Raw genomic sequence first — 23,784 nt, 5'->3', positions numbered from 1 at the left:
CTACAAAAGGGGAAGATCCAGGCAAGTACAGACCATTGCCTGCTCACCAACAACTTTCAAATTTCTAACTGGGTGTGGTGGCGGAGGCAGTCCAACAGCATCAAGCTCCTTCCAGGAAACTGTCCAATAGCAAAGGACCACAAAAAAATCAGCTCCTAATTAATAAGTTGATTTGGAAAACTGCAAGAGGAGGAAGACTACCTTGAATATAGTTCTGACTGATTACAAGAAGGCATTTGTCTCCCTTGCACATGATTGGAAAATCAAGTTAGAAATTAGAAATAAGAGTAGAAATGTTGGAAGCTTTGTGCAAAGATCAGTGACATAATAAAAAACAGAATTGCGGGACAATGATGACAAACTGGGAGAGGTTAATAGGAGACTCACTATCACCATTACTGTTTGCATTCATTCCTCATCAAAAAAATAATAATGAACAATTCAGGTGATGGCTATTAAATATCAAAAATATCTGCAAACCTATACCAGAAAAATAGTGAAACTAAAGGAATAATATGTTCTATAGAAATAACATCAAAGACAATGGCTACAGATACCTGGCCATCCTTCAGGCTGACAATATCAAGCACACTGAAATCAAGGTTAGTAATGGATACATTACGGGAGCAAAGAAGACTTTAAAGTTGAAATTCAGTGTGGGAAATATAAAGACAATTAAATCACGGAAATTCTAGTCATTAGATACACAGTTGGAATAGTGAACTGAATCCAAACAGTTCTAAAAGCCCTGGATAGGAAGATCAGAAAATGAGTCATGCCCTTAATCCATGCAATGATGTTGACAGACTTTATTTACCAAGGAGCATAATTGGGCATGGAATGTTGAAAATATACCAGGTAGCTGAAGAAGAAAAAAAGGGCATTGGAAGAATATCTGAAGGACAGTAAAGTAAATTGATGTGACGGAAGAAGAGAAGAGAAAGAACTGGATAAAATCACAAAACACAAAGACCTGCAAATAAAAAGAAAGTCTGTGGCAAAAGAAAACAAAGATAGTACCAATAGTAATGGATGCCTTTTATGCAATCCCAAAACATCTGGAACATGACCTGAACACTATTGGCATTACAAATGTCAATTGCAAAAGAGAACTGTACTTGGAACAACTTACCTCCTGTGATGGTAGTTTTAACACCATCAAACAATATTTGCCTATCCCAGGTCCTTGGGAAGGCTGAAATAGGTGGATAAAAATGCCAAATCCAGTCTAAGCATAAGGTTCACAGTGCCACCAACCATATAATAATAATATTTTAGATTCAGGAATGAAGTGTACAGAAATGAATAGGAATTAATGAACCTATGTTCCCGATTCTGTATACTCAGTCATACAGCTGTGGGCTTTTATTTGCTTTGATTTCATATGAGCAGTGATATTTTACATTAGCATTCTGTATTACTGATATTTCAAGAAGAAAAAACTATTTTTGAAAATGCTGTTGTGAGACAATAGTCTTTCCAGGGCAAATACTTAGTTAATCTTAGTTGTTTTTGTTTTGAGAGATTATGTTTTTTTCTTTCTGTGAAAAAAATCAGCTATTAATTAGATGTATGTTTATGTATGTCTATTATTTCTCCTTTTACAAACATGACTTCCAAGAAAAAAAAACACTGAAGTCGTCCTATGCGAGGCCAGTGTTGCAATATTAAAAGGGATACAGTTTAATATGTGTTTCCTTACATTACATGGGTTTTCAAATGAAGCACTAAATTTTCAGGAACAGGGGTGGGTAGGAGAAGGTTCCTTTTACCCCCAAGTTGCATACAAGGTAGGAGAGCAGCAATATCTCCCCAAGTTTTGAGGAGAATGGTATTACCCTGGCATTCAGTAAGAGATGCTGGTTACCTTGTCTGAATGAGCAACTGCCTCACTGCAAAGCACAGCGTGTCTCTTTTGTCTCAGTGTTGGAGAGAATTGCTTCCTGAATAGCAGCCTTTTTTTCAGAATGACTATGTACAAGAGCAAGCGAAGGCACCAAAGATGTAAGTAGCTTGGATTTGTGTGTGTTTATGTGTATGTGTGAGAAAGAGAGAGGAAGAGGGAGGAAGAGGAGAGAGAGAGAAAGAAGGCACATGAAACAGAAGGGAAATGTTTCCTAATTTGAAAACTGTGCCTTTGTTTCTCTTGTACTGAGATAAGTAGAATTTTCAGAGCTTAGACTCTATAGTATCAATATTGTTAGGTGAAGGAGAAATCCTAAGAGGAGTAGTAATAATAATAATAATAATAATAAATACGCTCCCTTGTTACTATGGAAACCATCAGCAAGTGATTGCTTTATAAAAGCCACAAGGAATTAGAGATCAAATGCAAGTTCATACTAGTTCAATGTTCATTATTCAGAACATAATGATTTGGTAGGAGTTTTGCCCTTTAAAAAAGGCGGGATAATTTTTTCTTCCATCTGTTATCTTAAGCAAATTGACTTACAGAAGCTAGAAATGGTAGAAGTTCAAGTCTTCATTTTTATGCATTACTTCTGAAGGAAACACAATGAAACGAGGGGGGGAGAACTGAACGTGCAAAAAGAGATTGATGTAAATAAATAATTTCTTTCATTATCAGTTTGGCTTGGTTTGTTATTTTATGATTCAAGAAAATAATACCACAACTAAAAAGCCTGCTCTACCCGGTTACTTTTGCATATCTGAGTTAGATTCAAAGCTGAAACTAATACTGCTAAAATTAAAGTCAGTTGTGCTATCAAATCAAGTTTTGCCATTGAGTTCAACCGGATGTCCCTTCATCCACTCTTACAGAAATGATGTAACTTAAGTGGGATCGTTTTGTAAATGGTTAAAAAGTAAACAGAAATTTTAGACTCAAGGACAAGTAGATGGCAATGCATGATTAATACAAGTGAGCATCTTCTGTCTAAAAATTGTCTACTTTTTAATCATTTATTTTTATAAATGCTTTTCCTGCTAGCAGAAAGTGCTTCTGATCATGAAAAAAATGCATTTTTCTGCTCCATTCAACAACAACAAAAGGAGTCTTGTGGGGAAATCATGCACTTTTAAGACCATTAATCTTTTCCCCATTGCCAGCAGTAGCTTAAACTTTGAGACTGCCCACACTGCTGATCCCTGTCTTTGCACTGAACAATACCAAGATTTTTCTGCAGCATCTATCTTGAAATGTTATGGTACCACACGAAGAGAACCTAGATGCTGAAAGTGGAATGGAATGAAAACCCTGCAAAGACAATTTTGACTTATATATATGTTTATTTGGTACAAGTGCTTTATTTTCTTCATTTGTTCACTCTTAAGGGCTAGCTTATTTTGTAAAGAAATTATGGGACTATTTGAAGAAAGCCTTTTAGGATTCATTTGGCATTATTGAATCATAATATTAGATCTATCTTAGCAGAAACATGGGTATATAGATATAAAAACTTTATCAGGGTATATTTGACAAAAGCTATACACTAAAATCAGTCATATAGTCAGGCTTCACACAAGAAAAAATTAGAGCTAGAAACCCAACTGGTATGAGGGCAAAAAACTTCTCTGGAATGACCTGCTGATTTAGGTCCAGGACACAAATGAAAGATAAAATGAAAGCAGAAGTTATGAATATAGATATGGGTTATCAGGCCATCATATAGCAGACTGCTTAAATGGAATGCAAGGAATGATTTCCTTACATGAATAACAAGTAAGGGACTACAAACTCTTAAACAGATTGCTATTGAAATGTCATTGATTAAAGAGGCTGATCTTAGTAAACTTGGGTCAAAAATCTCTGGCATTTGATAGATGCAGCAGAAATTAAATTGTAAAAATTCTCAGTAATATGAACATTATGGTTACTTTTCATCAAATTTGCATTTTTAGTTCTCAAGCACAAATTGGTAGCCTACTAAAAATGTTCAGAAATGCGAAACATATGCAAGATACACAATTGCCAAGCTTGTCTATATTGTTGTTGATTAGTTGATTGCTATTTACTTTCATGGTTTGTATTGGAATGGCAAACCAACGTGTTAGCATCAGTTTAGTTGAATATCTTAGTAATCATAGTCAATATGTTCTTGATTTCTGGTTCAACTTTTCTTTTATCTTTCTGGTTGATGTTCCTGCTAATACATTCACACACAATACAAGCTCAAAATTCTTGATTTCTTGCTCTTATCATATATCTTGATGCACACAGATATTTTGGACTGCAATTCATATAATACTTGACAATGGTGGCCATTATAACTAGGTTTATTGGAACTATATTCTAAAATAACTAGACAGCTATGCTTGGGCAATGGGTGTGTGTTCCTGTGAGAATGGAAAGCATTTAGGAATTTTTACTAATCACTGGGATTCCTTAAATATCTTTTAATGTTGACCGATAACATCCTGTTTCTTTTTTAAATGACTATTAACTCTAACTTTTTAATATTTTTGAGATACTTTCTGCATATCTAATAAGATGCACTTAAAATAATGTAATGTTCGTCTGTTCAAACGTGCATTTTATTCACAGAACATAATAAGAAAGATGGGAAATGTAGCACTATCTGTTATAGTAGATAAGCTAAAGAGATTTGTACAGGTACTGTAGCATCTTTAAAGAACAGGGAATTACCCCATTTTAAAAATACATAACTAATTTAATTCAATGAAAAATAGCTAATTAAGAAAATTTGTAATGTGGTGGTATAATTTTGTCAGGCCAATCTTTTAATTTTCAATGCCACCCAACAATGTAAATGATCTCACAGCGGCTTGTTCAATAGAAAAATAGAAAACATAACAACATGCTGAAATTTAACAGATAAAATAGTTTGAGTAATAGCAATAAAATTATCACCATTTAAGCATTTCTCTTTGGCATGAAAAAGCAGTGCAGACTCCAGAGAGATACCCATGGAAATGGAATTAAATGGGGAGTTGTCATTGGTAAAATTCATCTCGTAGCCATCTTTCAAATTAATTAGGGGATCTATTATAAGTCTGTATCCCATAGTTTACAAGGGAAATGTTCTTTAATGTAGATTTTGCTTAAATAGTCTACCCTGTGGATATTCTTAGCATTTTTCACAGTTACTGGAAGGTTGTAGCTTTCTTAAAGAAATTGTAAGAATTCAGAGGTGACAGCACTGAAAATAGTAAGATATAGCCTATTTGTACACCTGCCACAATATGAGGGGGGAGATACAATTATGATCAGACTATTCTTTGTCATTTGAAACGACCTTCGGAAATTTAATTCATTCTGTCTTAGTCTTCCTACTTTAAAAAAAAAAATACAAAAAACCGTCACCCTTTTTGGTTGAAGATTGGAGGTAGCGTAGTTTTCCCACTGAAGAAGGTGGAGGAATATGATGATGGCTTATGATGATGGAGGATAAAAGCAGACACCACAAGATTCTCTTGGATATACATATTTTAAAATATTTATTAAATTTTCATGCTGCCCAACTCCCCTATAAAGTGAATCCTTAATGACACCTGGAAAGTACCACTGTATGTTGTTATACAGTATATCTCCCTGACTGCAGCCTATTTTAAAGATATGGCTCCTCCTGGGGGGGGGGAAATGTGGGCATCTCAGTTTCAGACTCATTGCTAGAGGGCATTTGAGAGAAGATCTTCCAAGCAAATATGGAAGATTTATAGCCTTATAGAATAGAATATTTTTCTTTACATCACCTCATTACACTTCATGAGCATGAAATTATATTTTTATCAAAAACATTATCTAAACTCGTGCTCAGACAGATGTTGGTAAATATAAATACTAAAGCAAGAGAGAGGGAGGTAGGGAAAGAGAGAGAGAGAAAGATAAAATGTGTTTGTGCCAGAATTTTCCAGCTGATCATCTTTCTGCCATATTCTTAATCAACCCAGTTTGCAAACTATCTTCAGGCAACATATGTATTCATTGTGGCAGTCTAGTCTGTTTATGTCCACTTTTCTCTTTTTTCCTTTTCCCTCTCCTTATGATGTTTCTTGTCTTCAAGTAACTGAAGTAGTCAATTTTCTCTTCCATAATTGATTTGAAATTTGGGTGTGGCCACTTTGAGAAATCCAAATTTCCTCTTTGGAAGAACAATGGATTACAACTACATGCTGGTTATTTTGTTCCCAATCAATTTTTATTTCCATAGGTTGATTTGCAAGTAGGATGTAGGATCAAATATTCCTATACTTTCCTTGTCCCTAAGATTAAACTGGGCCAGATGCTTCCCATTATTTGCACATTCTATGAAATGGTCTTCTGCATTTATTGTTTTGAATAGTATAGTTTCATTAAAGAACTCATTTGTTTATCCTAACTTTAATAATAAATAAATAATGGATTGCCAAGCCTTTTTTTGCCTAAAACATTGCAATCTTATGATTTTTTTTCCTCCTAAGCAGTAAGAAAATTCTGCCAATTTTCTTTAAATGTCACAATTTGTGTTTCGCCAAAGGTGAAAATGATGCAGCTGATCTCTTTGTTAATTTGCTTGCATAGTGCTATTCCGTGGAGGAGTGTGGAGGGGACTATCTATTATTTATTTTCATATAAAACAGTTTACCTTTGAGGAATTATTTGCTTCACTTTCAGGACATTGTATGGCATGGGATAATAATCCCATGTTTATAATAAACATATGTTACCCTTATCTTACTACATGTAAATTACAGGTTATCCATGTAAACCCTTTTGGTGTGGTTTTTACTCCAGATCAGTTTTACCCATCCTGACTAAGTTCCTGATAGATGAATTTTGGTTCCCAGAATTCCTCAGTCAGCATGGTCATTTCTGCTAATTCTATGAATTGCCCAGGTTTAGAAGACTTTTTCTAGGCAGCTGTGCCAAGAAATTGGTAATGAAACTTTTGTCCTGAAATTCAGCCAATGCTAGGCTGATAAACCGTTCTAAAAATTTTCCAAGGACATTAGAATTCATGTTGTAGATTGGAATTTCTTTGTCAGTTGGGGGTTCGAAAGAGTTAAAAAGGGAAGTGAAAGAGTAAAATGGCAATTAGTCAACAGTTGCGTCCCTTTCTAGACCGGGATGCCTTATGCACGGTCACTCACGCCCTCGTGATGTCTCGCCTGGATTATTGCAATGCTCTCTACATGGGGCTCCCCTTGAGGGGCATCCGGAGGCTCCAGTTAGTTCAGAATGCAGCTGCGCGGGTGATAGAGGGAGCCCCTCGTGGCTCCCGTGTTACACCTATCCTGCGCAGACTGCACTGGCTACCTGTGGCCTTCCGGGTGCGCTTCAAGGTGCTGGTGACAATCTTTAAAGCGCTCCATGGCATAGGGCCGGGCTATTTACGGGACCGCCTACTGCTACCAAATACCTCTCACCGACCCGTGCGCTCTCACAGAGAGGGACTCCTCAGGGTGCCGTCAGCTAGGCAGTGCCGTCTGGCGACACCCAGGGGAAGGGCCTTCTCTGTGGGGGCCCCCACCCTCTGGAACGAACTCCCTCCAGGACTTCGCCAACTTCCGGACCTCCGAACCTTTCGTCGCGAGCTTAAAACACACTTATTTATCTGCGCGGGACTGGATTAGATTTTAAAGTTATGGATTTTAAGGGGTTTTTATTATTTATACTATTTTAAATTTGGGGCAATAGAATAAGTTTTTTAATTGTTTTTTAATCTGTATTTATATGTATTTTAACTGCCTGTGAACCGCCCTGAGTCCTTAGGGAGATAGGGCGGTATATAAATTTGAAAAATAAAAAAAATAAATAAATAAATAAAAGGGGAGAAATCAAAATTCTCTTTTCTTTTCTTTATTCACTTCTTTTCTTATTTCTTATATTTTTTATCTTCATTTTTTTTACTTCTGCTATATTAATATTACTACAATATTTTAAAAATGAATTAGTCAAAGATAACTTGGATGCAATCTAGACAATGTGGAATACTTACAGTAGATCCTGACATTATGCAAGTTGCTTGAATGCTAGACCCATTGAGTTTTAATACTATTGATTGCTTCCACTCTAATTTCTACTCTGCCAGATCAGCCCAACATATGTTTGCCATTGCATCTGGAAATTAGGGACTAAAAATGTAAAAAAAAATAGATAAAAACAATCAGAAACTAAAGTGCACTATTGAAGTTAAAATAGAAAACTCACCATTCAGAATCCAAAGTATAAATTCATCCATAAGCCAAGTATTTCTATAAATAAAAATATCCTAGATAGCTTTTTTTAAAAAAAAAATCCTGGACAATAGAACAAAAATTGTAAAGCAGTTTTCCAAAACAAAAGAGTTGGCTGTCGACATCTTACATGTATCCTGTATTTTGTATTTCTGTTGGTCATCTTTCTTGAAGAAAAAGTAACAGATAGTAAGAGATAAGCAGTATGGCCAGTTATGGTTAGATTTTAAGGAAGGAGGTAGAAACTGGATTTTGACATGATTTGACACCTGCAGCTATTCCCCCATTCACTGCCCTATTTTCCAATCCACATAAAAGACAACTGCAGTTGGATTAGTGCCAACCAAATTTAGTTACAGAATCTGTTGAATTGTTGGGATGCATTTGAACCCTATCAAACCATTGGAATGTGCACCTATCAACTGAATTTTTCTCCAGGAAGGATATAAAGAGTTCTAAATAAAAGGAAGAGTTTATTTGCATTAGGCAGAATCCTTACTTCAGATTTTCATGCAAGTTGGAATTTAACACTTTCAGGTTTCACCTACATACAAGAGAATTCCTGAATATCGGAAAGGGCTAAAATTTTCCACGATATTTACAAGAGATGAGAAATGCCAAAAGCTGTCATTGTGCTTTATGTATTATATTAATTATAATTGTTATTTTTTCCAGAATAACATTTTAATGTTATTTCAGGAAACATTTTACCCACCCAAAAGTAGACAACTATGAAAGCATTCAGTCATTAGGAATAAGAGTTTCAGTATCAACTTTTTATTTATAGAAAATACTAGTCAGTTTTATAGAAGTAACCCATATCTATGATGCATAAAGCAACTAATACAGATCTTCATTTTACTTCCACTCTGTGAGCTAGGGTGCACTGAGAGTGACTGATTAGCCAAGTGTTTGTTTTTTTGCCTGGGTGAAGATAAATTTGATTCCTTAGTCTTAATTCAACAACTTAACCACTACATTACATTGTGAGTCTCTCAAGACTATTGATACCCAGTTAGTTTTTTAGGAAGTTCAGCACAATTGTAGGATTATCAATACAAAGTTCACTTGAACTCTCATTGTCATGTTTCATTGCGTCTTATGTACATTTTTCATAGATAAATAGATAGATTCCAATGACATCAATAGCTTCATAAATTGGAAAGAATAAGAAAACCAAAAATACTTGCATAATTCTTGGGTTGAAAATTATAGTGTATGAAGGAGTTATTTAGGTTCAAATCACTGCTACTACAGGAATTAATTAGATCTATATATTGATCAGTATACTCATTTCAGGAACTGAATCTTAATTTGAATAGAGGCCCCTTCTTGGGTAGCCCCATAGATGCTGGGCCAGACTTTATCTGCTTTATTTCCAGGACCATGTGTTTTTCCTTGAAGCTGAGTTAATGCAATAGGATAATTCGGATTACTGAATTAATCCAGTAGCTGAAATAACATGATTTCTCCAACAGAAATTGTTGCCTCCTTCAGCAGAAGAAATTAAATTGTATTTAGTTCATTGATAAATATTTCATGTAATCTGGTTTAAAGCTATCCTGGCAGTAATCAGAGAAAAAAACATCCTTAAATTTCAACTAAGTATGAATTATTGCAGCTGTATGCAAATAGATAGTGAGAGCTAAAATATAAAGCCCTCAAGATAATTGGCTTTTCCAAAACAATTGCCTTTAATAAACGGACACCTGTGTGACTAAAAATGGTTGAGCTTTGAATCTAAATCCCTAAGTACTAAAGCTGTTCTTTGCAGCATGCTTTTAAATAATTTCCTATATCAGAATAACGTTTCCTATGTAAGTGGCACCTGAAAGAGGAAAAGCTGTAGTTGCTAATTGATGGAAATAGAAAATGTACATGATTATTTTTAATAATGGATTAGTGCCAACCAAATTTAGTTACAGAAGCTATAGAATTGTTGGGATGCATTTGAACCCTATCAAGCCATGAGAATGTGCACCTATAACTGGATTTTTCTACAGGGAGGATATAAAGTGTTCTAAATCGAAGGAAGAGTTTATTTGCATTAGACAGATTCCCTACTTCAGATTTCTTCCTGAAGATAGAGGGGAGAAAGGATGTTATGGAGGAAAAGGGACCAATTACAACATATATTTCCTTTGTCATAAATGGATATTAAAACATAATAACCATAAATTGAGGGGAATCCCACAAAAAACATATTAGAAGTGCACAAAAAAACTGTACTTTCTTCATTAGTGGTGCAAGTGGTGCATCAGCAGCTTCTCAAGGCCCAGGGCTATTCAGTATTTAGAAATTGGCAAGGACAGTCTTGTGCCCAACAGACCCTCTGATTTACTAGTTTGCCTTTTTATTGTTTAAAAATAAGTTTCAGACATGTTATATAAACATGGTATAACTGACAGAACATTTATTGTATAATTCATAATAGCACATAAATGATAAACTTTTGAATATGTAAACTTATCAAGCAAGGAAATTGGAACTAACAGATTAACAGAGTTGGAAGTCTTAAATAATAGAGACAATAATGTATCTCAGAGATTTTTTTTCATCAGAAATTGTTCCTGAATTGCTTCTTAGAGAGTTAAGATAACTTTAGTATTTGCAGAAAACAATAATTGGATTTAAATCCATGACTGTGGAGTGTAGAGGTCAACTGCTACTAAGTTCTCTTGACAATTTAGAATAAGAGTAAGGCTACCCTAACTACAGATAAATGTAACTTTAGGATTAATAGTGCTGTATTCTTCAAACAATGCCCCAAAGATTTAGACTGACAGGATTGTAAATTACTTTGGGCAGAGATGTATCATTACAAGATTTGGGTAAGATTGCCTCCTTCACACATAAGCATTTTTTTGTGACACTCCCATCCTGCCCTATAAGCAGAACATTATCACATAATATATCTGGGAGAACATAAGCCAGTCTCTCCACTAGATATACTGCTTCAATTATATTTACAGAAAGAGAACTATCTATAAAGAAATTAGTAATGAGAATTACAACATGTATTTCAGAAAAAGTCTTCATTCTTTTCCATTTCCTTGCATAATGTATTATTTCACCAGTTAAGCAAAGATAATATTTAGTAATTAGGTTGAGGTGACACAGATGTTTGGCAAGGATGAGCAGAATTAAGAGAAAATTTTGGGAGTATTACTATGAGTTGCTGTAGATCACTAAGACTTAGTCACCTTTTAGTCACTTCTTAAAGCAACTATATTATACCCATCATGTCTTTCTCTAATGAACTTTCCATGTAAAAGGGTAATTCTGGTGATAAAAATAATATTCTTGAGCTAAATATATGCTCAATGAATTCCTGGCCCTCAGTGCCTCCATTCCTTGAGCTGCTACTTTGCATCTGACTTTAAATGGTACATTTTTAAGGTCTAATAAAAGCAAAATAGTTTCATGGGACTTGATATCTTCTTGTCTGGTATATACAGTCAGTTATGGGAAATGACTTTTCTTTAATATTTCAGTAGAGAATTCTCAGAAACTAAATTTGCAGTTGAAAATATGGATTATAGCTTGTAATACTGGGATAATTTAGATGTATTTTGTGCAAACCTTTTCTTGGATGTTGCAATAAATAGTAAAAAGAGTTCAGGCCATCTGGTCTTCCAGTATTGCCAGCCATTTACTGTACATTGAGACAGTAAAAAGACTTAAATACAATATATAAATCAATGGCTTACAATTCATAAAATGATTATTGACTACTACAGGTTTATAACTGAATTTATTGATAAACCTTTCTACTTTCTAAATATTTAAATTGGAACCTGTTGGATCAAATTGTAATAACCATTTGAATTTAAGCTCTTATGGTTCCAGTAGAAAATTCATGCAGTTCTGTTATATAGATATCAGAAATACTGTGGAAGATAATCTGATATTTTTTATTACTCAATATTTCAAAAACAAGTATCTGTTTGCCAAAAATATGTTAAGTTAAATTACATGGTGCAAAAATTGAAAGTAGAAGATCTCAAAAGCAGGCAATCTACAGTAAGTCAGTTAGCATTATTTAAAGTTAGTTTCAATACGGTGAGAACGTCTATATATGTTAAAAAGAATGTCCACAATGCTGGGCCATAATTTTATATAAGATTAGATGTTTTGTATATGTATTGCACTAAGTCATATCTCCGATTAAATGAGGAATTACTTGATGTTTGCATCATTTGTTTGATTTTTTTGTTTGTTCCTGGAATATATTTTAATGTTTTTTCTGATAGGATTTGAAAGGTTATTGATAATTAGAGAAATAATACATAAATATTTGGCCAAATAGTCCAATAGTATTCATTTAAATAGAGATAATAAAAATCCAGAAAAATATCAGCACAACAAACTAGGTACTTTGTTAAAAACTAGTTAAAAACCAGATATTTTTAAATATTTTGGGGATAAAAGGATTACATATACCCTGTTTCCCCGAAAATAAGACATCCCTTGATAATAAGCCCAATCAGGCTTTTGAGCACATCCGCTAAAAGAAGCCTTTCCCCCAAAATAAGCCCTCCTCAAAAATATATAAACGCAGAGCTAGAAATCAGGTAAGACAGCAAGAGGAGCCCCATCTTTCTTCACGCCCCAAAATAATAAGACCTCCCTGAAAATAAAGCCAAGCGGTTTTTCGGGTTGAATAAAATATAAGACAGGGGCTTGTTTTCAGGGAAACATGGTATTGTTTTATTTCATATCATGCAGAAACATATACGGTCCACGATGTAAACTGCAGAAGATTCCCTTCTTAGAAAGAATTTAACCTCACAGTGGTAGGCCGACACTTAAGTTATTCCAAACTCAGGTGTAGGTAGCATTGTTAAAACTGGACAGCAGTACACAGAACTGAATGGAGTCATCATTGTGGAAAAAAAAGGAATTAAATATGTTACAGAACAAAGATGAGAGGCTCTCAAGAAATCAACATGTCTGAAGCTTTGTTGTGCCATATGCCCAAATTTTATGAAAGTTGAAAGGAAGACACAAAAAGAAGGCGTTGTCACTGAGCAAAATTCTCCAGGAATCACCTATGTGTTCCATATTATTTGCTGAGTTATACCATAGGTCTTATTGGCCTTCTACACTTCAAAAGGGTGATAGTAGCGTGGGTAAAATAGTTTAAATTTTAAACAACTCTAAAAACAATTCCCAAGCTTATACTTTTTCGTCCTCGCTATATTTTATAAAATGTGTTATGTTCTCAATCTCAGTATTTCTCAACCGCTCATCTGGTGAGTTCAGTGTTATATGAAAGGAATGATGGTAGACATCGAAACTCTGAGGAAATTATTAAATTTTATTTGACTAATTCAGGAATAAAATCAAAGATATTATAAAATCTATTAATAGTTTGCTTCATATTGAGCCATTAAAAGTGGAGCAGGGGGAATGAAGATTTTATGTTTTTCAGAAGACCTGTGAATTCTAGGAAATCCTTAATACATAAGAATATAAAAATATAATCAAATGTTTACTGAAAAAGAATGATTGATATGAGAAAAAATATAGAGATTAATGCTATGTCTAAAGTAGTTTTCCTTCGAATTTCATAAATATTGCATGTTTCCAACATATTACTGAGCCGTAAGTTTGTGTACTGGGAATAAGTGACCTTAAAAATGCCATATTGAAAACCTGTGGAAGGCCCAGTTATAATAAAAGGTCACTGGATGAAATTTCCATTGTAATTATGGTACACAGACTCCATATAGATGTCTTGTACAGGTTAAAAACATTCCGCTATCATTTCTTGTAGTATTGAGAGAATTATTACATTTTTTTTCTAAAAGACATAGCTTGAAAGCCCTCATATATATCTCTGAAAAGATCTAATCTTTTGTTAACCTGTTAAAAATGCAGTGTATCATATCATAAAGCTAATTAAATTTACCCTGCAAAAATCTCATTACTTTGTGCCTTTAGTCAAACAAATCTCCCACATAATTTTTAAAAAGCATATTTTGATGAGGCAAAATGTCTTTTAGAAGTCAAATGTTAGTTCTCTACTTAGAAATCATACCTACATTTTTCTTACGTCTAATTCTTCAATCCACATATCAGAATATACATGGAGCAAATACAAAGTTCTACATTATTAATTTATTTACTTGTATGCCCACCCAACTCACAAATGACTTAGGACAGTTTGCAACCAAATAAAAAACAATATAAACAGGGCATATCAAAGACAAACCAAACAAATTGGCGACTGAGGATGTCAATCAGTAGACAATAACATAAAGCAATATTTTATGTACTGCAAATTAGGATATTGGTCCAATCTAACAGAAGGAGACTAAACCTCTAATTTCAAGGATAAAAATAACTAATATGCAAAGTAGTTGTATATATTAACAATAGAAATGTAAAGAATCAAAACTAGATAAATTGGGGGTAGATAAATGAACAATGAAGAAAGAGATAATTCAAATGAAATGGTTTCTTTTAGAACAGTGAGTGCAAGAATAAATTTAAATATGGCAATCTCTTTCTGTCCGCCAATGTTTTCTAGTGACTTGTACTGAGAATGAAAACATTAGTTCTTATACACAAAGAATAAATATATACAGAAAGCTGAATGAAGACTCAGATTCATATGTTTGTCAGATGATATAAATGAAGTCTCAGTCTTCTAAGGCCTAGAAACTGCAGAAAATGAGATTGAAAGATCTTATCCACTATTGAGTTAAGATGCTATCTATCTATTCCTGACCTGACCTAAACCATGCTGATTTAAATCTGCTACTTCAATCTTATCCAAGTTATTGCTGCTGCATAGGCATGTGACATTCATAATAGCCAAATAAATAATTGTTTTGTTCATCTAGTAATGCCTTTGTCTCTTTCTTCGTATCATCAGCCAGTAGAGAAACACCCATTAATCTGGGTACTTCTGCATGGATGAACAAAGTTTCTTAGAGTTCTTCAATGTAAAATTCCATTTGTAATCATTAAAAAAAATGAATTCAGTTAGTAAATATACCCTCAACTAATTTAAACTCTTCCCATGGTAATGTATATAGATACTATAACTTATTAACTAGCATGCAAATTCAATAAATATTAGCTCGAAATGAATTTTCTATTATTTTTGTATTTTTGTGCTGTCCACTTCATTATTCAAAGTGACAGAGAAAGAAATTAAGCACCATCTCCATTTCTTTATTCCCCACCTTTTTTAAAAAATAATTATAGAAATGTAGGGTTAGAATAATATCAGAGAAATAGATATTATAGTCCTCCATTTGTTAATTTTGGGAACTCCCTTTAAAAGTTCCTGCTTGTAAGAAAATTATTGTGGGTGATTTATTATGCTGTGACGTTTTATAAGCAAGTGGACAGTGCTTATTCTCCCATATGTGGTTCTTTAACTTTCGCCCCATTTGAGGGCAATATTTTCTCTTTGCCAAAAATATGTGCCTGAACAGAACTATTAAAAGGAAGCAAGATGATAATCACACAATTTAGGTCAAAATTATTGGCAGGTACAATTTTATGATATAAAATTTATAACATTGTTTATAAAGTGAAAAATAGACATCCTTATGAACGTTTATCAAAGATATTTCTGTCTCTAGCAGTAAATTTTGTGTGTGCTTTTGGGACAGGTGACAATGTTGGCAGTCAGATGAAATATCTACAGCATCACTTTCTCCTGGAAACCAAAAACCACATTCTGTTTTTTAGGCCTGAAGATCTAGATCTTAAGGGCTGATCTATGCATAAATCAGAATATAGAATATGAGAGACTGAAGCAATAATCTGCAGACAAAGAGCCAACTTGTTCCTTTAATGCTCCCTCCAATGTTATACATTATTACATATGATCTCCCTGTCTCTCTCTCTCAATGCTGCATTTTAATTCAGGTGTGCACCATGCTTATTTTCAGACATTAACATGGCAGGGGAGCCAAAACCATACAGACCTAAGCTGGGAACTAAGCGACCACTTTCTGCTCTCTACAGGTAAGATGTCCAATTGATTAAAGAACCTATGAAGTGTTTTTGAAGTTTTTAGTGAATGTTTCTTGGTAAAATATTCAACCTTGCTTGAATATCTGACCATTCGGCTGCCCCTTGGCAGAGAAGTCTTGCTGAAAATAAATGGTGCCAACTTTTAGCGTTCTTTTTTTTTTTTTAGAACTTGCAGCTTGGTTTCAATCCAAAACCTCTCTTGCCATGTTTCTTTCAGCACTTTTCAGGACTTCTCCACCTAAATCGTATATACAGGGATAACCCCTGGCACCATTCCCTTAGCCCCTTATTAAGCAATAAGACTGACATTTCTGTAAACTAACTAGAGTTTGGCTGGTTTCAAACAGTAAAGATATGTTTCACAAGTTAAATAATAGCAATAGCATTTAGACTTATATATTGCTTCATAATACTTTACAGCCGTCTCTAAGTACTTTACAAAAGTCAGAAAATTGCCCCCAAAAACTGGGTCCTCGTTTTACTGACCTCAGAAGAATGGAAGGCTGAGTAAAACCTTGAACCAGTCAGGATCAAACTCCTGGCAGTGGGCAGAGCTAGCCTGCAATACTGCATTCTAACCACTGCACACCGTGACTCTTATCTAAAGCTTCAGCTTCTTGTCACCTGAGTGAAATCTCTATGTGTGATAGATTTATCATAGTTGCGGCCACACATAGAGTTCCTCAGCTATTTGAGGCAATGCAATTTCAGTTAATTACTCAGCACTCCAAACATTTTATGCGATAGGTCAATTCTACATAAGTTTGAACTGCCTGATACCCTACTCATGAGTAGGAGTGGCTCAGACGTGTTAGACAACTTGCTAACTAGGTAAGAAATAGTGACCATCTGCCAGTACTTACTTCTTTAATCTTCTAGACCAGGGGTCTCCAACCTTGGCAACTTTAAGCCTGGAGGACAGCCAACTTTGCTGGCTGGGGAATTCTGGGAGTTGAAGTCTTAAGGCTTAAAGTTGCTGAGGTTGGAGAGCCCTGTTCTAGACCTCTCTTTTGCACTTTTCATTTTAGCAAAAAGAATGTTTGAAAGCTCATATGAATTATTGGGTCTCTAGACAATGGCTTTTAGTACAGGTGCTATTTGCTTAAAGCTCCCAGGGTTACTGAGTCTCAGAAACAATTTATTTCAAGGCAGTTTTACATTTAAAAAGTTCCACAGTTTAGAACAATGAACAAAGAACACCTCTGCTGACCAATGGGCCTCTGTGGTCAGGGATATTTCAAAAGAGTCTTCCAGGCAGCTATTCTATTAAATTTTCAGGAGTGCATCTGCTAGCTTATAACACAATAAACATCCTAGCATCAGATCATTTCGTCAACTCTCACACGAGTTTACATTCTAAATAACCCCTCCCATCTTTTGCAATAAAACAATAATGAAGGTGCTTGAGCAGATGCTCACCATGTCACCCCAGACACATTGAATATCTGGATCCATTTCCATCTAATTTACAAATTGGATTTGGCACTGATAATTAAGACAAACTAATTCATCCAGTGGAGGGGGAAAAATAAAATAAAGTATTTGTATAATTCTCCTGATATATTTTTTTCAATATAGTCTTCTCATATACCCTAAATAACTACAGGGATGCTGGCCAGTATAATTATGCTTATGATTATAATTATTACTGAAATGTCTATTAAATCAGTTATTATTGTTACAAACTGAAAGTATGGCAGAGAATTGGTTGATAAAAATGATCCATTACATAGATAAAGGAGAGGAGAACAAAACAGGGGAAGAGACTGATGGTTAAATTCCAGCTCACATAATTTCTGTCCATTTCTGCTGTGCTTCACCCTGAGATGCTGCCAGAGCCCTGCAAGATCAGATCTTGAATTGAAAAAGGTTTTGATAATTGAAAAAGTCAAGAGGTCAGATCTGAATAAAGCCAAGCTAAAACAGCAAATGAATGTGTTTCTCTCCTCCAGAAAAGCGGAGGCAAAAGTGTTTTGAGGCCAGAAGCAATTATAGATCAGGTTCTAAAGGAGACAGCAAAAGAAATCTGAAGCAGGCTGTAGCAATTAATGATTTAGTGCAGTTTCTCAATCCAATTGTAATGCTTACTGGGGAATTCTGGGTGTTGAAGTCGACAGAGCTTAAAGTTGCTGAGGTTGAGAAACATGGGTCTAGATTAAGGGGGTGGGTAACAATAGCATGAAACTTATGTAGTATTGCTGTATATGAAGAATTCTGAGAAAGTTGAGTTGCTGAATTACCATGGATACTACATGCATAAATATCATCCTAACAGTATATAGTCTTTCATATACCAATTTGACTTCATTTTTATTTTAGCTTCATAGCACCGAGTTACTAATTTAAAGATCAATTTAAATGAAAGGCCACTAGATAATTGTGTTCCTCTCTTGCCTAAGATTTTTTAAAAAATAATTTACTGTATCACCACAAATCTCTTGAAACCATTTACACTAAAAGAGGGTCAAACTGAGGGCAACCATATTTTGAACAAATTGAATCTCAGTTCATAAGAATGGATTTCAAACTGTTTTTAATTATAGTGTTTTATCCATAGGGCACCACACATAAAGTATCTCTTCTTTTTTTTCCCAAGGAAACACATTTATTAGCAACCCAGTGAAATCTTATGATTTATATTCATTACATATCGTTGGTTTGATTATCTTTTGGAACAGCTATGTATTTATATTTCGTTTTCCACCAAAGTGTTCAAGATCTCTCCAACCTCTTTGACCCTCACAATAGCCCAAAGAGATAAATTAGAATATTAGACTGTTTCAAAGTACCTTTGAAATTAATGACAGGATCCTCGATTTTCTTGGTCATAGGGAACAAGTCAACAGAAAAGGTTATTTGTACCTTTTTATCTGCTGGTTATTATCTGCTAGCAAGAAGATAGGGCTTAAATTGTCATTCTGTGGAAGAAAGCAATGTCCTTCAGGAAGGGAGGGGAGAAAGGAAAGGAAAAGAAAGGGAAGGAAGGAAGGAAGGAAGGAAGGAAGGAAGGAAGGAAGGAAGGAAGGAAGGAAGGAAGGAAGGAAGGACTTCACAAGTTGCAGCTGAAATGGCACCATAAACAAGCAAGGGCTAGCAGAGTGTGTTGGAGAAGACCTATCTGCTGATTCAGTAAGCTGATCTGGGAAGTGGCAGCTCTAGCAATGGTAATGATTTATCTCTTGAGGGAACGAGATACAAGCTGCTCCTTTCAAAATCATGATTCCAAAATGAGGAAAGGCATTCACGCACTCCAGAAAGTTAACTTGAATTGTTGGGGTACTGGGCCTTTGAGACACCTTGAATCCTGGAAAAATATAAGGTCTTTATCTTGTGTAACTGCAGCGTACAATGTAAACCTTGTGCCATGCATTATTTTTTCAGCAAATGTAACTATTTTTGTTATTTTATTTAACAGACTTGAATCAAAAGAACCTTTCCTTTCTGTTGGGTGAGTAAGAACTTTTTGGTTTAATTTTAGAAAAAAATAACTGTATAATTATATCTTTCAATAGCTTTCAGTTACTCAAAAGGAATATTTCATTTACTTTTGGAGATCGTCAGTAATAAATAGAAAAATATAGTATTTGGGGCAGCATATCTTTTTCAGATGTTTTCAGTGCTCGACTTATGACCAGATGTTTAACAACTCATAAAGCACACATATAGCCATTGTAAAATTGACGCTTGCCAATTAGCTTGCATTTACAACTGGTTGTAGCATTTTATGGTCATGTGAGAGCAAATTGCAATTGCTGCAACTGATTCACTTAATGACCACCATAAACAGAGTCATAAAATTGGGTATAGTCAAGTGCCTTGACTTATAACAACCATGATTTGTGATAAAAATTCCTGCCCAATTGGAGTCGTATGTTGAGGAATACCTGTATATATAATCATTACAATATCATTTCCAATTGCTTTCTTGTCTAAAGAATAGTCTTATCAAAGAATCAACAGAGATCCTGATTATTTATCAATATTGTTATCACAACTTAAATAACATAAATACCAGATGTCTATGTAGATTCTCAGTCATCCAGGTCATGGTTGTCCCAAAGGTGTTTTTTCAAGAGGCAACTTTTCTTTGAAGTTGTTTTGCTTCTCATTCAAGAAGCTTTTTCAGCTCTGACTGAATGCTGGGGAATGGAAGGATTTATACTCCTTGCAGACACCTCATCATTTGCATTCTTTTAGAGAATCATTGAGGCCACCTGGAGGTTTATCTGTGTCATCAGGATCACCTGAGTAGTGCATATGGGTGTGGAGCTTTCTTGGAACTGTTGAAAGGACTGTGTTGTCCTCAACTTATTATGATAATTGGGATTTTCATCTCTTAGCAGTTGTTAAGTGAGTCATCATGTGACTGTACCTGATTTCACTACCTTTGCTGTGGTTGTTAAGTGAATCTGGCCTCCCCCATTAACTTTGCTTATCAGAAGCTGGCTGGGAAGGTCACAAAAGGTAATGAGATGATCCCAGGACACTGCTGCCATCATAAATTAATGCTTGTTGTCAAGCACCCAAATCACAAGAGAAGGGGGCACTGCAGCAGTTGTAAGTGCAAGGGCCGATCTTAAGTCAGTATTTCAGCACCCTTGTAACTTTGAACAGTCACTAAATGAATGGTCTTAAGTTGAGGCCTACCTGCAGTGGTTGTATATAGATAGTCTATGGCAGAGCTGTCAAACTGCCGGCCCACGGGCCAGATGCATCACCCACTGGCCATGCCCAGGCCCAGTTTAACAAAGGGTCATGTAACAACGCAGTGACGCCATGCATTTGACACCCCTGATCTATGGATATTGAGAATGGATCTTTGTGAATTCTCCTCATTCCTAGGACAGAAGTCCTAAGACATATAACAATTCTTTCCTTGCAGATGATCCTCTGAACAACAAACATTTCAAAGACAATCTTTCAGTGAAAAAGCTGACCAAAACTCACTAAAAATAATCCTCCAATTTAGTTTTGTAAAAAGCAGATTGTCAAACGTGTTAATGGTATAGGAAGTCTGTAATTACCAGCAGAGGTAGAGTGGGTGATTTTTAGGGTTTTCTTTTACACATATATTTTAACTGCTTCTGATGTAGACCCCAAAATAACTATGCTTAAGTATGAACAAACAACAGTCAGACAGATAAAAATACACTAACAGATGCAGTGGAAAGAAGTTAAATTGAAGTGAGCTAACATACAAGTTAAAAACATTTTCCAGCACTTCCAATTTTACTCTTTCCTTTCCTTAACAAGATAATTGTCATCAAATGGACACTTAACTTTTGGAATGAAATGTTTCTAGAAGAATCTGCAACTTTATAACACTTAATTTTGATTATGTAAATCAGCCTTCTCCAAGTTGACAACTTTACCTTCTTATGGGTTAAAAAATATATATCCTGTTAAGGATTTGGTTATAAAGTATACATCGTCAGGATGAGATAGTCCACTTTTGTGTATTTGAAAATCAGTGTTGCATTTTGAATGGGTTTCAGCTTTAATCCTAAACCACTAAGAGAATTGAATCTTTAGTTTAGAGTAGCCTTTTGTAATCAAGTGCTATCCAGATGTAATGGATTTCAGCTCTCAAAGGCCATGCTAGCTAACTAAGATTTATGGCATATGAAATTCAACAGACCTGGAGGACACAATGTTGGAATGCTGTAACAGGAAAGAATATGACAAGTTTTCACAAGAGAATCATGCCTCCATCTTCCTTAAAAGACTCATCTAGTACTGCTGTAAGAGATGCAGTAAATTGCAGATTTTCAGATTCTGTTGTTTAGGAGTTTCAGTAAATTCATTGTAAAATATCACATCAGCTTCCCCCACCTGAGTGCAGACATAGTATAATTTTTTCTTTGATTATGTCAGCAGGAGGGATAATTAATTGTATTGGGAGAACTGTCCAATATATACCATTTGGAGAAACAGTAATGTAACATGTGAGGTTATAGTAATAATAATGCCATCAATATGAAATAATAATTATACTATGCCAGCTCTTAGTATCATTGCCATATTTCTTGGAAAACAGCTGCTACTCTTAAGCACCGTTCACCGTTAATTTTCTAATAAATATGTTCATTTACCTTTTATGTCATTATGTAGCACCCCTCCAGCTGAGCTGAGACTTAATTTTCCAATTAAGGAAAATTTGGAATTCCAGGAACTCCACATCTCCAAGTGATTAAAGTTTACCAAGGAGCAAAGGAATAGCAAAAAGCTAATTGTTTACGGAAAAAAATCTTGCTTTCCTGTAACATAAAATGCTAAGGTCTTAAGCCTCGAAGACCTCAGGCTTCCCTACTGGTGGCAAAGCCTTTCTGATATCTAGTAACCTCCCATCATGCCTATATTTCCCAGAAACCAAACCCTTAAGACCAATTAGGAAAAGCAGAGTGACAAACAAACTGCCAAACTGTATACTTTGCCTCAATAAGCGTAGGACATGCTGAAAATCCCACTATAGCACATTTTAGGCCTATAAAAAATGAAGACAGGGAAAACCTCAAAGATCCAGAGGTCTACATGATGGAAATCCTGCAGTGCAACCTTTGTCTGAAATCTTTATGCTTTGGAAGAAGAAGAAACTGATTTGGTCTAGAATAGGAGTCCCCTGTCTGTGGACCACTATCAGGCTGCGGCAAGCTAAGCCACATCCGCAGGATGCAGGCAGCATGCTAAACAACACCCCCTACAGTCCACGGAAAATCCTCTATCCATGGAATCAGTCCCTGGTGCCCAAAAGGTTGGGGGCCACTGGCCTAGAGGAAGGAACTTCTGCAACCACAGCCTCCATCCTCAAAATCCTAAATTTCCTATGGGTGGATGTTCAGAAGCTACAACCGAACATCTTTCACAGATAGGTGCCAGCCTCTCCTCAGTTCTAACCCCATGGAGTGAGAGAAATTTAGCCCAACCTTACTCAAGGAGCCAGAACTTAAACTACAACAGAAAAAGATGGGATGCCAGGCACATACTTTTTATACCAGGAATAAACAGCTTCATCAATTATTGTAGTCAGTGTTGCACATTTCTATTTTCTCTGTCAGTTGTAACAACTCATGCATTAGACGTCCTTAAGGCTTTACTGTTGCTTCAGATTCAAACATTCTAGTTATAATCTTGATGGGTTTCATTTGATGGCAGTCCATTTTCTTTAAATTTTCCTAAAACAGTTTTTATGCCATAGTATGAGAATATTACCTTTCCCTGCTTGAAATAGAAATATAAAATTCTGCAACATTCAGTCTGGGGTAGTTACCGTTCTTCATCATGAGCAAAATAATACAGTGATCAGTACATTGCATGATTGTAGATGAATTAATAATTTTCATGTCTCTGATCCTCATGGAATCCTTTATGTAAATGTTTAATCATGTACAAGAACTAAATAGTGCAAAACAAATGAGACTTTACTTACATTTGGAAAGAATCATTATCTCTCACTTTATAATATGTATATTTATTACAACTACAATTTGCTTCTTGAAGATTAAGTGCTGTTTATCATTGGCAGCAAAAACAATCAAGATTGTGTGACTTTTAACAAATTCATCAGAGAGAGAGATACATATACATACATATACATGTGTGTGTATATATGTCTATATATATTTGTTTTCTGATGATATCTATATATATCTA

General features: G+C 35.1%; 2 protein-coding genes across 2 annotated transcripts in view; both read left to right on the top strand.

Annotated features, from left to right (window-relative positions):
* CA13 (carbonic anhydrase 13) overlaps positions 1-23,784 on the top strand; it is a 214,396-nt gene that overhangs the window by 63,827 nt on the left and 126,785 nt on the right. The window lies entirely within an intron of this gene.
* The window catches only part of RALYL (RALY RNA binding protein like), a 265,286-nt gene that overhangs the window by 219,529 nt on the left and 21,973 nt on the right, over positions 1-23,784 (top strand). Inside the window, exons 4-5 of the mRNA XM_058178841.1 lie at positions 16,050-16,125; positions 19,550-19,582. Coding sequence (XP_058034824.1) covers positions 16,050-16,125; positions 19,550-19,582 — 109 coding nt within the window. The remainder of the gene's footprint in view (positions 1-16,049; positions 16,126-19,549; positions 19,583-23,784) is intronic.

The sequence above is a fragment of the Ahaetulla prasina genome, chromosome 3 (assembly GCF_028640845.1).
Source record: "Ahaetulla prasina isolate Xishuangbanna chromosome 3, ASM2864084v1, whole genome shotgun sequence".
NCBI classification, from domain to species: Eukaryota; Metazoa; Chordata; class Lepidosauria; order Squamata; family Colubridae; genus Ahaetulla; species Ahaetulla prasina.
The sequence above is the reverse complement of the archived record's forward strand: the minus strand, read 5'-3'. Positions and strand labels throughout refer to the sequence as shown.